Raw genomic sequence first — 13479 nt, forward strand, 5'->3', positions numbered from 1 at the left:
AAATGGCCCTGATCAAAAGTTTACATACCCTTGAATGTTTGGCCTTGTTACAGACACACAAGGAGATACACACACAGGTTTAAATGGCAATTAAAGGTTAATTTCTCACACCTGTGGCTTTTTAAATTGCAATTAGTGTCTGTGTATAAACAGTCAATGAGTTTGTTAGCTCTCACGTGGATGCACTGAGCAGGCTAGATACTGAGCCATGGGGAGCAGAAAAGAACTGTCAAAAGACCTGCGTAACAAGGTAATGGAACTTTATAAAGATGGAAAAGGATATAAAAAGATATCCAAAGCCTTGAAAATGCCAGTCAGTACTGTTCAATCACTTATTAAAAAATTGAAATTTCGGGGATCTCTTGATACCAAGCCAAGGTCAGGTAGACCAAGAAAGATTTCAGCCACAACTGCCAGAAGAATTGTTCAGGATACAAAGAAAAACCCACAGGTAACCTCAGGAGAAATACAGGCTGCTCTGGAAAAAGATGGTGTGGTTGTTTCAAGGAGCACAATACGACGATACTTGAACAAAAGTGAGCTGCATGGTCGAGTTGCTAGAAAGAAGCCTTTACTGTGCCAATGCCACAAAAAAGCCCGGTTACAATATGCCCGACAACACCTTGACACGCCTCACAGCTTTTGGCACACTGTAATTTGGAGTGACGAGACCAAAATAGAGCTTTATGGTCACAACCATAAGTGCTATGTTTGGAGAGGGGTCAACAAGTATTGTGCTCCTTGAAACAACCACACCGAGTCCGGGAATTGTTGTTCTGTGTCTGTGATGTGATCAGCCAGCTGTTGCAGCACAGCATTAAAACACGCGTTTGGAGTGATGTAAACACTCACCAGAATAAACGAGGAAAACTCCCGCGGCGAGTAAAACGGCTTACAGTTAATAAAGAGCACTTCCAAATTAGGACAGCACATCTTCTTTAACGTTGTTACATCTGTACACCAACTTTCATTGATGTAAAAGCATGTTCCACCGCCTCTTGTTTTCCCCGTTAACTCCGCAATGCGATCCGCTCTGAAGAGCTGAAAGCCCGGTAGATGTAACGCGCTGTCCGGAATGGCCATTCTCAGCCAGGTTTCTGTGAAGCACAAGGCAGCAGAGGTTGAAAAGTCCTTGTTTGTGCAGGTGAGGAGATGTAGTTCATCTGTTTTGTTAGGAAGACAGAGGAGATTCGCAAGATGAATGCTTGGCAGCATTGTTCGAAAGCCCCGCCGACGGAGCTTGACCAGCGCGCCTGCTCGTCTCCCTCGCCTGCATCTCATAGTGCGTTTAAATAACAACGGTTAAGCAATGCTGGTAAACCCTATAAGCAATTTTATCACACAAAAATCATGTAAAATAGAGATTTTATCACACTAAAATCACAGTGGCTATACTTTTGAAACTGTGTGTATTTTATTGACTAGCCCCATTTACTTCTATTGTAAGTGTCTTACTGTAACCATAATAAAAGAGCAACGAGTTGAAAATATTTTTTTGTGATAATCAATATTATGCCAAAAATGCTGTCAATTGAGATTGAGTATTGTATTAAACCAGGAAAATTCCTTTGAGGAACCAGTCAAAAACATTTCAAGGTCATATTTTAGCTTAAAATCATAAAAAGTAAATAATTAACTAACTTTTCATGACAAGTAGTTGTCTTTAAAGGAATATTCCAGGTTCAATACGAGTTAGGCTCAATCTACAGCATTTGTGGCTAATACTGATCACCACAAAAAATTATTTTGATTTGTCCCCCCATGTTACAGTTTGTTAATCTGTGTTAGAGTGAGGCACTTATAATGGAAGTGAAAGGGGCCAATCCATAGATGTTAAAATACTCACTGTTTCAAAATGATAGCCACAAGACATAAACAATATGTAAGTTAACATGATTTTAGTGTGATAAAATCACTTACTAACCTTTTCTGTGTAAAATTATAGCCAATTTTACAACTTTGTTGACATGATGATGTAATGTCAAACCAGAAAAAAACTGTAAAAGTGTTGATTTAAACAACTTAACAGCTCAAATAATACACATTTTAACAGAAGAATAATGAAAGTGCTTTTATAAAATAAGCTTCACATTTCTGCATTTAAGCCCTCCAAAAACCCTCCCATTCACTTCCATTGTAAGTGCCTCACTGTAAACTCCATTTTTGCTTATTTTAAAGAAAAGGAGGGATTAGTCGAAATAATTTTTTTGTGGTAATCAATATTCCACATATGCTGTTGATTGAGTTTAACTTGTATTGAACCTGGACAATTCCTTACTACGTCCTGTAACAATGATATGTATTATGGAAAATATAATGTAATATTGTACAATAATGTAATATATTTTAATTTAGAGAAGAGTCTGTATAGCATTTATGGTGCTGTTTGTAATTTTCATCAACTAAGCTGCTTGTTTTGATATGTTAAAATAGCAGAGTTACTTTTTCAAAAACTAAATTAATTTACACACAATAGTAATATCTTCAAAAACATGAATAGATAATAATTCCTTGTATTTTATTTCCATAGTGGAGCTGAATGATGTGTCTCTGTAGAGAGTGTTCTCTCATATGTTCCTAAACAGCTCAGTCATCTTATCTGAATTTTGTCCTATGCATTATGCATGGAGAAATACTTGTGTCAGTGAGAAAGAGAAGAGAAGCTGTTTGTGTGAGTTAGGCATGTTGCCTGAACTCATTTTATGGCTGATGTCTGTAATACTTATCTCTATAAAGAGAAACTCTATAGCTCAGTTTTAAATATTTGGATAGGTCATGAGAAAATTAGGTCAAGCTTTATGCAAATAACCATACTACCAATGTAATGTGTGAGAATAAACCCTCTTAAACAGTTTTAACCTAGAATATATGTATTATAGAAACAGACTGGAAATAATGACCCCTTTGTCTCAGTCAGGCAATGATTCAAGCATGATGTTATGGGCACTGGAGCTTAGCATAACTTCATTCAAAGACTTTTGACTGGTGTGCAATGATCTGTAATGATGTAAGTGCCCTTGCCTCTCAGTCAGAGCTGTTTTTGTTTGACTGCGGAGTGAAGGTCGTTTCAGAAAGTATATCATTCAGAGTGGACCTCTATTTAAAATTGGGCTTATCTGAGCAAAATTTTAGCACTTTAACTGTGCGCTTTCTGACTAAGTCCAGTAAATCTTCAGCACTTGCAAAGTTGCATAGAATTCCAAGTTTCCATGTGATGATAATGTTTTTATGTTTACTGTAGGTAAATAAATGTTCCTCAGTATATTAGTTGTTGTACTACTGATATTATGTGCTCAACATGAAACTACACTGTCAGTACTTCTATGTTTAAGAAAGCGAAATAATATATATTTTTTATCCTACTGCCTAATTTATAGGGTCAGTGTTCGACTTTTTAGGATCCCATGTTCACCCTCAGCATCAAACTGCACAAACTGCATTCAACTAGCATTCTAGATATTATATTGGAATTTGCAGATAAGGAGCCTTTCATACTATTTGTCATGGCACAAATGTGTCATGCTCCAGACTGTCATGCCTCTCCTGGCCATTAGTTGGGGTCAGCCCCTGATTTACTCCATTGTTTGACTGCTCATTATGTTCATTTGTATAACCTATGTTTTACCCTATATACGTTTGCTTGTTTTATTCACTTGTGTTCAGCCTTGAGCTTTCATTGCCTGGAATATTCAAGCTGTGTAAAGCTAAGTTCTTATGTGTTTAGTGTTTTTGCCTTATACTCACCTTTTTGTTCCCTTTTACTATGGAAGCTCTTCTTCCATTTTACAGCAAGACTGAACCATGGAAGTGGACCCAGTGGAAGAGTCTGCGCCTTCCTCTAACGTGGACCGTATCTTTGCTGACCTCTCTGGTCAAGCTACCACCATTCACCGGCATGAGCAGATCCTTTCTGAGATCCTCCAGTGCTTAAGTACCCAACCCATGTCTCAAGCCCCCCCAGCTCAAAGTACTCAACCCAGGCCAGCTGATCAGCCCATGGCTGGATTCTCCACTGAGTCCATCAGCAGGTCCTCCGCTTGAGCCGAGACTGCCTGCACCAGAGAGGTATGATGGTAGTCCTGTGAGGTGTTGAGGTTTCGTCACTCAGTGTACCCTGGCTTTCCTACTACAGCCCAGTAGCTTCCCCACGGAGGGCAGCAGAGTGGCCTACATCATCACGCTCCTCACCAGTAAGGCGCTGGACTGGGCTACGGCCTTGTGGGAGCAACAATCACCACTCACTACCAGCAGTGACCTGTTTATCGCAGAGATGAAGAGGGTCTTTCACCACCTGGCCAGTAGAGGAGACGTTGATCACCGCCTGCTACAGCTCTCTCAAGGCACACGGAGTGTGGCAGAGTTTGCTATCGAATTCCGCACCTTAGCCTCAGAGAGTGGTTGGGACCAGCGAGCCCTGAGAGCCACGTTTCACCATGCCTTGTCCCCGAAGTTGAAGGATGAACTGGCATCCTGCTCCTGATCTAGAGTCCCTAATAGACATTGCCATCAGGGTAGACCATCGTATTTGAGAACGGCAGCAGGAACGACGCAGGGAAGTCGGGCTGCCTAAGTCCCAAGCACCTATCAGTATCATCGAGTCGTCTACGTCCTCCATCGATCTCGAGGAGCCCATGCAGTTGGGGAGGACCAGGCTATCTCAGGCCGAAAGGGACCACAGAACTACTGCCTTTACTGGGCACGATAGGCCACTTCAGATCCAACTACCCCGAACTGTCGGGAAAAGTCAACTTTCATCCAAAAAGAGGGATGCTGGGATGAGAGTAATCACCTTTCCCCCATCCGGCAGCTTCTGGAGTTTCCATTTATATTACACTCACCTGGGGCAACCAGCATCACAAGCTCCGGGCTTTTATTGACTCTGGGGCTGCAGGGAGTTTTATGGACATTGAGCTGGCCAAGTACCTGAGTATTCAGCCCATTGCTCTCCTTAAACTCCTGACCATCACTGCATTGGACGGTAGACCCCTGGGCTCGGGTCAGGTATGCCAACGCACTACACCCCCATTTTCAAGTGGGTTGTCATAAAGAACAGAAATAGTTTTTCCTTATCTATTCACCAGAGTTCCCTTTAATTCTTTGTTTCCCCTGGTTAGCCCTTCACAACCCACATATTGATTGGTCCACGGGGTAGTTACGGGTTGGGGCTCTAACTGTTCTGTTTCTGGTTTTTCTCTCTGTCACTCTCCCGAGCTATTGGCAGCGTTACCTGAATCTTTGCCGACCTCTTCCAAGCTGCCTACTCCTCCTGAGCCACCAGCCCAAACTACTGAGGTGCTGGCCATACCCAAGCTTAAACCAGTGACCAAGTTCTCAGTTGGTCCTTCCGAGCTATCCCAAGCCTCCCAGTCCACAGAGGTGCTGGCTTCCCCTAGCTTAAACCACTGACCACCAAAGACCCAGTGGCCCCTCCTGAGTTGTCCTGAGTTCCCCCAGAATATACAGACCTCTGAAGTCTTCAGTCAGACCCAAGCTGCCTCTCTGCCACCCCATAGACCTTATGACTGTGCCATCGAACTGCTCCCTGGAACCTGCCCACCTCGAGGAAGACTTTTTTCCCTCTCCACCCCAGAAAGAAAGAACTGCCATGGAGAGGTATATTAAGGAGGCTCTTGACAGCGGATTTATCTGTCAATCTACTTCACCGGTGGGGGCTGGATTCTTCTTTGTGGGGAAGAAGGACAGCAGCCTCTGTCCATGCATTGATTTACCGGGGTCTTAATCGCATCACTATAGAACTGATACCCACTACCTCTGATAACCACAGCCTTCGAGATCCTACAGGGTGCTACTATCTTCACTAAGCTGGATCGTCAAAACGCCTACCACCTGGTCAGGATCTGAGCTGAAGAGCAATGGAAGATGATTTTAACACTCCAACTGGCCATTACGAGTACCACTTTGGCCGGGACAAAGAGTGTGGCTATCAACAAGGGACCTTCCTCTACGTGTGGCGTCTCGTAAACTAGCCCCTCGGTTCATTGGACCCTTCAAGATTCTGAGAAAGATAACCCCTGTGTCCTACCGGCTGCTTTTACCCAGGTCCATGCACATTTTATCCCACTTTTCACATTTCCCGTCTGAAACCTTTTGTCTGTTCTCCTCTGTTGCCTGGCCAGTACACCTTCCCCAATACCTTGTTTCACTGACAGGCAACCAGCTTACACTGTGTGCCAGCTGTTGAACTCTCGTCAGGTCCGTGGGAGGGTCCAGTACCTTGTGGATTGGGAGGGATATGGCCTGGAGGAGTGGTCCTGGGTACCAGCTCTCATCGGGGACTTCCACCGCCGTGGTCCTATGCACAGCTAGGGGAACATCAGGAGCCGTTCCTGCTCCTGTAAGGCTCCAGACTGTCATGCTCCAGACTGCCATGCCTCTCCTGGCCATTAGTTGGCATCAATCCCTGATTTACTCCATAGTTTGACTGCTCATTATGTTCATTCTTATCACCTGTGTTTACCCTATATGAGTTTGCTTGTTTCATTCACTTGTGTTCAGTCTTGAGCCATCATTGCCTGGAATATTCAAGCTCTGTAAAGCTAAGTTCTCCTGTGTTTAGTGTTTTTGCCTTATACTCACCTTTATGTTCCCTTTTACTACAGAAGCTCGGCTTCCTTTTTCATTGTACTTTGTTATAATTTCTCCAGTAAAGTACTTTGTTTTTGATATCCAAGCCTCCTTGCATGTTGCTCTTGGGTCCATCAACTGCCAATTAGCACCATGGTAGAGAACTGTCCACCTAATCTCATAACACCAGAGACCCATGTTTGATTCCCGCCCCTGATGACCTGTTATAAAATAGACAAGATATTTAAATTAAATTGCTGCATATCCTTTTTCATAGTACATATAAAAAGGGTCATTTCCACTTCATTTCAAATTCTTTATTGTGTTTAATTCTATTCTGTGATGGCAATTGGAATTGACATTTAAAAAATGTTAATTTTTTTTAAAAATCTAATGGTATTCTCCTTTGTCTTGCTAAAGCTAATTTAATAGCTATCATTTAATGTATCCTAAGATGTGAAAGTGAAACTAAACAGGCGCCACATGTGACTTTCAAATGTGAAAGTGGAGATTTATAGTAAAAAAAGGACTTAAATAATGATCTGTTTCTCACCCACACCTACCATATCTCCGCAGAAGACATGGATTTAACCACTGGAGTCGTATGGATTGCTTTTATCTGCTTTTTGGTTCTTCATATTTCTGACCACCATTTACTTGCATTGAAAGGACAAACAGAGCTGAGATATTCTTCTAAACATCTTTGTGTTCTGCTGAAAGAAAGTCATACACATCTGGGATGGCAGATGAGTAAATTATGAGAGAATTAAAATTTTTGGGTGAACTATCCCTTTAAATATTACTTCACACTTTTTTACAGGTTGATTGGAAATTAAAAATGAAAAACAAAAATATTCTGCTGCTCTCAATTGATATTTATCTTTAATCTTCTAATATCACTTGTCTCATATTGTATCTCAAGCATGCTCTTCACTTTTGTCGACTTGGTTAACAAGTACACTAACTGGGGGGGAGGATTATTAGGGGCCAAATTGTTTGGTGGAAACTAGTAATCCTTTTTGAAAAACTGTCAAATAATTTTCACCCAATAAACATTGAAAGTGTATATGGTTATATAACTTTTTCTTTAGATTATCTTAAACATACATTGTATTTTTATAGTGGACTTTAATTGTTTAATATTAAAAGTCTAGGTCAAGGTAGTATAGTAAAGACACCAAAAGTGTTGAGTGGCTGGTAAAAAGTGTCTAATTCAGTTTATATTTGACCGCCATTTAACAATAGGTTTTAGTAAAGATCAATGGGTTAGGCTTCCTCGTGTCGCCGACCCTGAGGTCACCCCACTCTCCCCTAAATTCAATCGTGATTGAGTGGCCTTACATTAAACTAAGTTTGAATTATATTAATGTGACCCATTCAAAGCCCGTCCACGGTGACTGACTCCGTTTTTCAGAAGACTCGGTGGGTAATTATTGCACGAGGCAACGTGGTTTGAGATGTGTAAAATGAAACCCTTTGAAAAGCTTGATACACACTTTACACCGGCTTTTGTGCAAAAAGTTAGCCCTGATTGCGCACACCTGTCTGTCACGTAAGGGCGACGGAAGTTTGGTTTTTGCCGAAGACTCCCAAAGTCTTCACCAAGACTTTTTCCTAAATTGACGTACTTTATTTATTATGGCGCCGCCGCTTTCAAAAAGTGGCGCGCATAATTCCTTAGCCAGATTCCTTTTCATTATCGCGGTTATCAGCCTGTCATTTACATCGTGCTACAAATTTGAAAACGAATCTGTCGAGCCCGACGTCTCCCTACATCATGGCAACATCCTGAGTCCCTTGCTAAAGGCTCTGTCAGAGCAAGATCCATGGGGTGACTTTACACCACGAACCAAACCTGACTCCAGATATGTGCGCTACATGAAGAGACTGTATAAATTATCATCGAAACACGACAGGAGTCACGAGGCCTCTCACCTGTACAACACCGCTCGTCTGATCACACCTCGAGAGGAGTGTCTCGAACAGAACCGAGGTATGCTTCAAATAACAGTGTTGTAGTTTCTCAATGATTCAATCCAACATGCATACATATAATTTAAATGTATGTATTTGCCTTAAAAGCACACAGATCAGAAGTTTACATTGTTATTAGCCTATTTAGTTTACTGTTCCCTTTTTGGAGAGTCAGGTAGCAGCTGATATTGAAATTGCATTTTGTAATACTTTTTAAACATTTTTAAAACATGTGCAAGTAGTGTCCCGCTCACCACAAAGAACATCTTAAAGGGATAGTTCACCCTAAAATGAAAACTCATCATTTACTCACCCTCATGCCATCCCAAATGTGTATGACTTTCTTTCTTCTGTTGAACACAAACGAAGATTTTTAAAAGAATATTTCAGCTGTGTAGGTCCATACAATGCAAGTAAATGGTGACCAGACCTTTCAAGCTCCAAAAACCACATAAAAGCAGCATAAAAGTAATCAATATGACTCCAGTGGTTGAATATGTCTTCTGAAGCGATGCAATAATTTTGGGTGAGAAACTGATCAATGTTTAAGTACTTTTTTCTTTTTTTTTTTTTTTCTTTTTTCATGACTTCCTGTTTCACAGGGGTATAAATATGAGGTAACACACAGGCCAAATTCTCTTAATCATCAATCACAATGGGTAAGACCAAAGAATACCAAAGCATTGAAAATGCCCATTTCCACCATCAGGGCAATAATTTACAAGTTCCAATCAACTGGAGACCTTAAGAATTGGTCTGGAAGAGGACGTGTGTCTATATTGTCTCCACGTACAGTGAGTGGATTGTTCAAGTGGCCAAAGAATCTCCAAGGATCACAGATGGAGAATTGCAGAAATTAGTTTGGTCTTGGGGTCAGAAAGTCTCAAAAAAAATATCAGACATCATCACAAGTTGTTTGGGAGGGTTTCAAGAAAAAAAAGACTCTTCTCTCATCCAACAACAAACTCAAGCATCTTCAGCTTGCCAGACACTGCTGGAACTTCAAATGTGACCGGGTTCTATGGTCAGACGAAACAAAAAAAGAGCTTTTTGGCAGCAAACACCAGAGATGGGTTTGGCGCACACAGAGATGAAGTACCACCCAATGCCCATGGTTAAATGTGACGCTGGATCTTTAATGTTGTGGGGCTGTTTTTCTGCCAGAGGTCCTGGACATCTTGTTTGGATACATGGCATCACGGACTCTATCAAATACCAACATAAAAAATCTAAACCTGACTGCCTCTGCCAGAAAGCTTAAAATGGGCCCTGGCTGGATCTGCCAGCAGGACAATGATCCAAAACTAACATCAAAATCAACACAAAAATGGTTCACTGACCACAAAATCAAGGTTCTGCCATGGCCATCCCAGTCTCCTGACCTGAACCCCATAGAAAATTTGTGGGGTGAACTGAAGAGGAGAGTCCACCAACATGGACATCTAAATTTGAAGGATCTTTAGAGATTCTGTATGGAGGAATGGTCTCAGATACCTTGCCAGGTGTTTTCAAACCTCATTAGGCATTATAAGAGAAGACTCAGAGCTGTTATCTTGGCAAAGGGAGGTTGCAAAAAGTATTGAATTAAAAGGTGCCAATAATTGTGGCCAATGTGTTTTGGAGAAAAATATTTATTTAATAATTAGATATTTCCCCTCTTTCAATTGTTTTACTTCAATTAAAGGGTAGATATTTGTGAATTTTTTGAATGAAAGATCAAAAGGATAAACAATGCAGATGTTTTTTTTGTCACAGCCTTCTTTGCTCATATTTACCAAGGGTGCCAATATTTTTGGCCACAACTGTATGCTATATATTCAGATTATAGTGCTACAATTATCGCATACCTCTATACAGTCTGGGTATTATGAAAAACATCGTCCTATGTGCATTTCCAGTTTAATTGTATCCAAATCGACGATGATATAAATATAATTGGCACGTGTACAGATAACAGACGTGTCTAAATAAATGAGCAAAAACCTACAAGTGTTTTTATCCCTGCTGTCCCCCTTCATCGCTGCTTAACTTTGGCGAAATTAAGCCGTGTCACTTAAAACAACATTTTGGCTCTGGTAATTAAACAGCAGTATCACCTTTTCATGATTTACAAATAGAAACAGAAATGTTGCCAACTTTTGCTGCATCTCACAGCGCAGCACAATGAAGGTAAATGGAATTTTGGTCACAAACATGGCGGCGTGGTCATACAGTGACATCACATGAAACAGGTCAATAGAGCTGAAATATTCTTCTAAAAATCTTTGTTTGGGTTCAGCAGAAGAAAGTCATACACATCTGGGATGGCATTAAAGTGAGTAAATGATGAGAGTATTTTTGGGTGAACAACTCCTTTAATGGGAAAACACTGGCCGTCTTCAGAATATCATACTATCATACTAGTCTTACTATTTCTGCACTAAACAGTAGTCCCTATGCATACTGTGCACACAGAGTATACAAATATTCTGTATGCATGGAATACCTGGTTAACCTATTGCATTTCCCAAAATGTGAAGTATACAACATAGAATACTGTGAAAATACTGTGATTCAGTTTGATTGATAGACTTGTATCACTAGTTTTTACACCAAATTGAATTGAAAAAGAAATGCAATGTTTGTTTGTTTGTTTGTTTTTTTTGTCTGCAGCGGCAATATACAGCCTAGAATATAATATTATATAATATGTCTATGTATACAATGTAAGATAACAGACAAAAATAAGAGGAATTCACTGTGTGTGCTATTTTTGCCCCCACATTTTAAATATCTTGTGTGTAGGTTCATTTCTGTGCATAAATGCTAAAGTAAATGGTTTTCATTTTTGGTGGACTTTAATATGCTGCAATACAAATATTCTGTTTATCAGTGCTATGTTTTTCCCTGCAGAATTTTTCATGCAGGATATCTCCTACAGTCTAAACCGAGTGAGGTCTCAAGAGCAGTTACTGAAGTCAGTCCTGCTTTACTCCTTCGACCATAACCACATTGCCCCCATCACATCGCTCTGTTATCTCGTTGTGAAGGAACAGGAACCGTCTAAGGGTCACATGTGTTCTCACCATCTCAGATCACACCACTCGGTCCCCCTGCTCAGCTTCCGCGTCCACACAGAGAGAAGGGTCCATCGCCGTTGGGTGGAAGTCGATGTCACTTCCTTTCTCCATCCTCTCATTCAGGCCCATAAGAAGGACATCCATCTGCTTATAAACTTGACCTGTGTTGAAGATATGATCCCTAGACCTGGAGGCCAGATCCATAAGAGCCCAGTGGAGTTAACTCACAGGTCTCCATCTCTTCTTCTGTATCTAAATGATACCAGTGAGGTCGCCTTCCAGAGAAAGGCCACACAGACTAGAATGGTAGACCTAACATCAAACCACTGGGATGGAAAGTCCAGATCGTGGGAGTCAACCTCACGCAAGAGACGTGGGGCCTTAAAGAGTACCAATGCAAGTCCAGAAACTAGCTTGCCAGATCTCCCAATGTATGACTTTCCAACAGATGACTGTGACCTCTATGATTTCAGAGTGAGCTTCAGTCAGCTCAAATTGGACCACTGGATTATAGCACCTCATAAATACAATCCGAGGTACTGTAAGGGATCTTGCCCAAGGGTTGTGGGGTTTATTTATGGGTCACCTGTACATACAATGGTTCAGAATATAATTTACGAGAAGCTAGACTCCTCGATACCCAGGCCTTCATGTGTACCATCAGAATATAATCCCTTAAGTGTTTTGACCATTGAGAATGATGGCTCTATTGCCTATAAGGAATATGAGGAGATGATTGCTACTAAATGCACCTGTCGCTAAAGATAAATAATTTGACGAATCTATTTTTTTGTGATACATTGCTTTGTAAAACACTGACCTATTTTTTGCAGTAGCCATTCTTATTATGCAGATGATAAATTACTTGACGACCACATATATCAGAAAAGTTGTGTAAAAATTTTTTGTTCAACATTACTTTTCTTATCTGATTCTGATAATGTTAAGAATTTTCTAATGTATTCTGCATTTCAGTTGTTTTTGTGTTCCGATATTTTCTCAGACACAATTTATTTGTTTAATACTTTTGTAGCAGAGTATTTGATTAGCTTGAAGGATTTTGGTTTTTTTTGTTTTTGTTTTGTTTTTTTTTTGGTGGTGGTCTTCTCTTGCACTTTCTAGTCTTTAACATGAATGGCAAAAATTTTAAAGCTTCTAGTTCTGGACAGGATATGAAAAGTGTAGTTCTATTGTCTTATCAGAACACTTTTACATTGTTTTTTAATACCTGGGAATTGAAGATGGTTGTCTCATGGGCAACCTCTCTCTTCTTGATGTCCAGAAAATAAGTTGCCCTTTAATTGTGGGCAACTTGATATTGATATGTCTGTATTAACTGTTTGAAAGTAGATTAGAATGTGTATCACTTGCCTATTTATGTAATTTATGTCTGTGTAATTTGGTCAGGTTGGCTTTAGTTTCACAAAAAAATTGTACAGAGTAAATAATTCTCATATGAAAATGACAAATAAAAAAAATACAGCAAACAAACTTGATTTATTTTCATCAAATGTAATTGGGTCGGTAATATCAATATTACGTAGAGAAAACCTAGCTTTAATGGTCAATTAAAGTAATTATTATGCGTAATTTATTAAATTAAGTGATTTTTTTTTTATGGAAATAAAATCTTCCTTCTCTTTGAAAGATTTAACTGAAATAAGTGTCCTGAGATATCTCACCGAGGGCTGGAGACACATTCTTTGATCAGCCAATCAAAAGACTTTGATGTGCTTTCTGTTTGTCAATCATTTTGCACATTCTCATAGTGTAGTAGTTAGGGATGCCACCTTGGCCCTGTAAAATTCCTGGACACCTGATCAATGACAGAAAATGTATTGCTGGCCATCATACAGGAAAT

At 40.2% G+C, this 13479-nt stretch overlaps 1 protein-coding gene across 1 annotated transcript; it reads left to right on the forward strand.

Moving 5' to 3' along the window:
* The first annotated feature begins 8194 nt into the window (after window positions 1–8194).
* Window positions 8195–13053, forward strand: LOC127413233 (growth/differentiation factor 9-like). The gene is made up of 2 exons (XM_051650193.1): window positions 8195–8578; window positions 11452–13053. The coding sequence occupies exons 1-2, from the start codon at window positions 8224–8226 to the stop codon at window positions 12378–12380; spliced, it is 1284 nt and encodes a 427-aa protein (XP_051506153.1). The 5' UTR covers window positions 8195–8223; the 3' UTR covers window positions 12381–13053.
* The last annotated feature ends 426 nt before the right edge of the window (window positions 13054–13479 follow it).

This window comes from Myxocyprinus asiaticus, chromosome 22 (genome assembly GCF_019703515.2).
Source record: "Myxocyprinus asiaticus isolate MX2 ecotype Aquarium Trade chromosome 22, UBuf_Myxa_2, whole genome shotgun sequence".
Lineage (NCBI taxonomy): Eukaryota > Metazoa > Chordata > Actinopteri > Cypriniformes > Catostomidae > Myxocyprinus > Myxocyprinus asiaticus.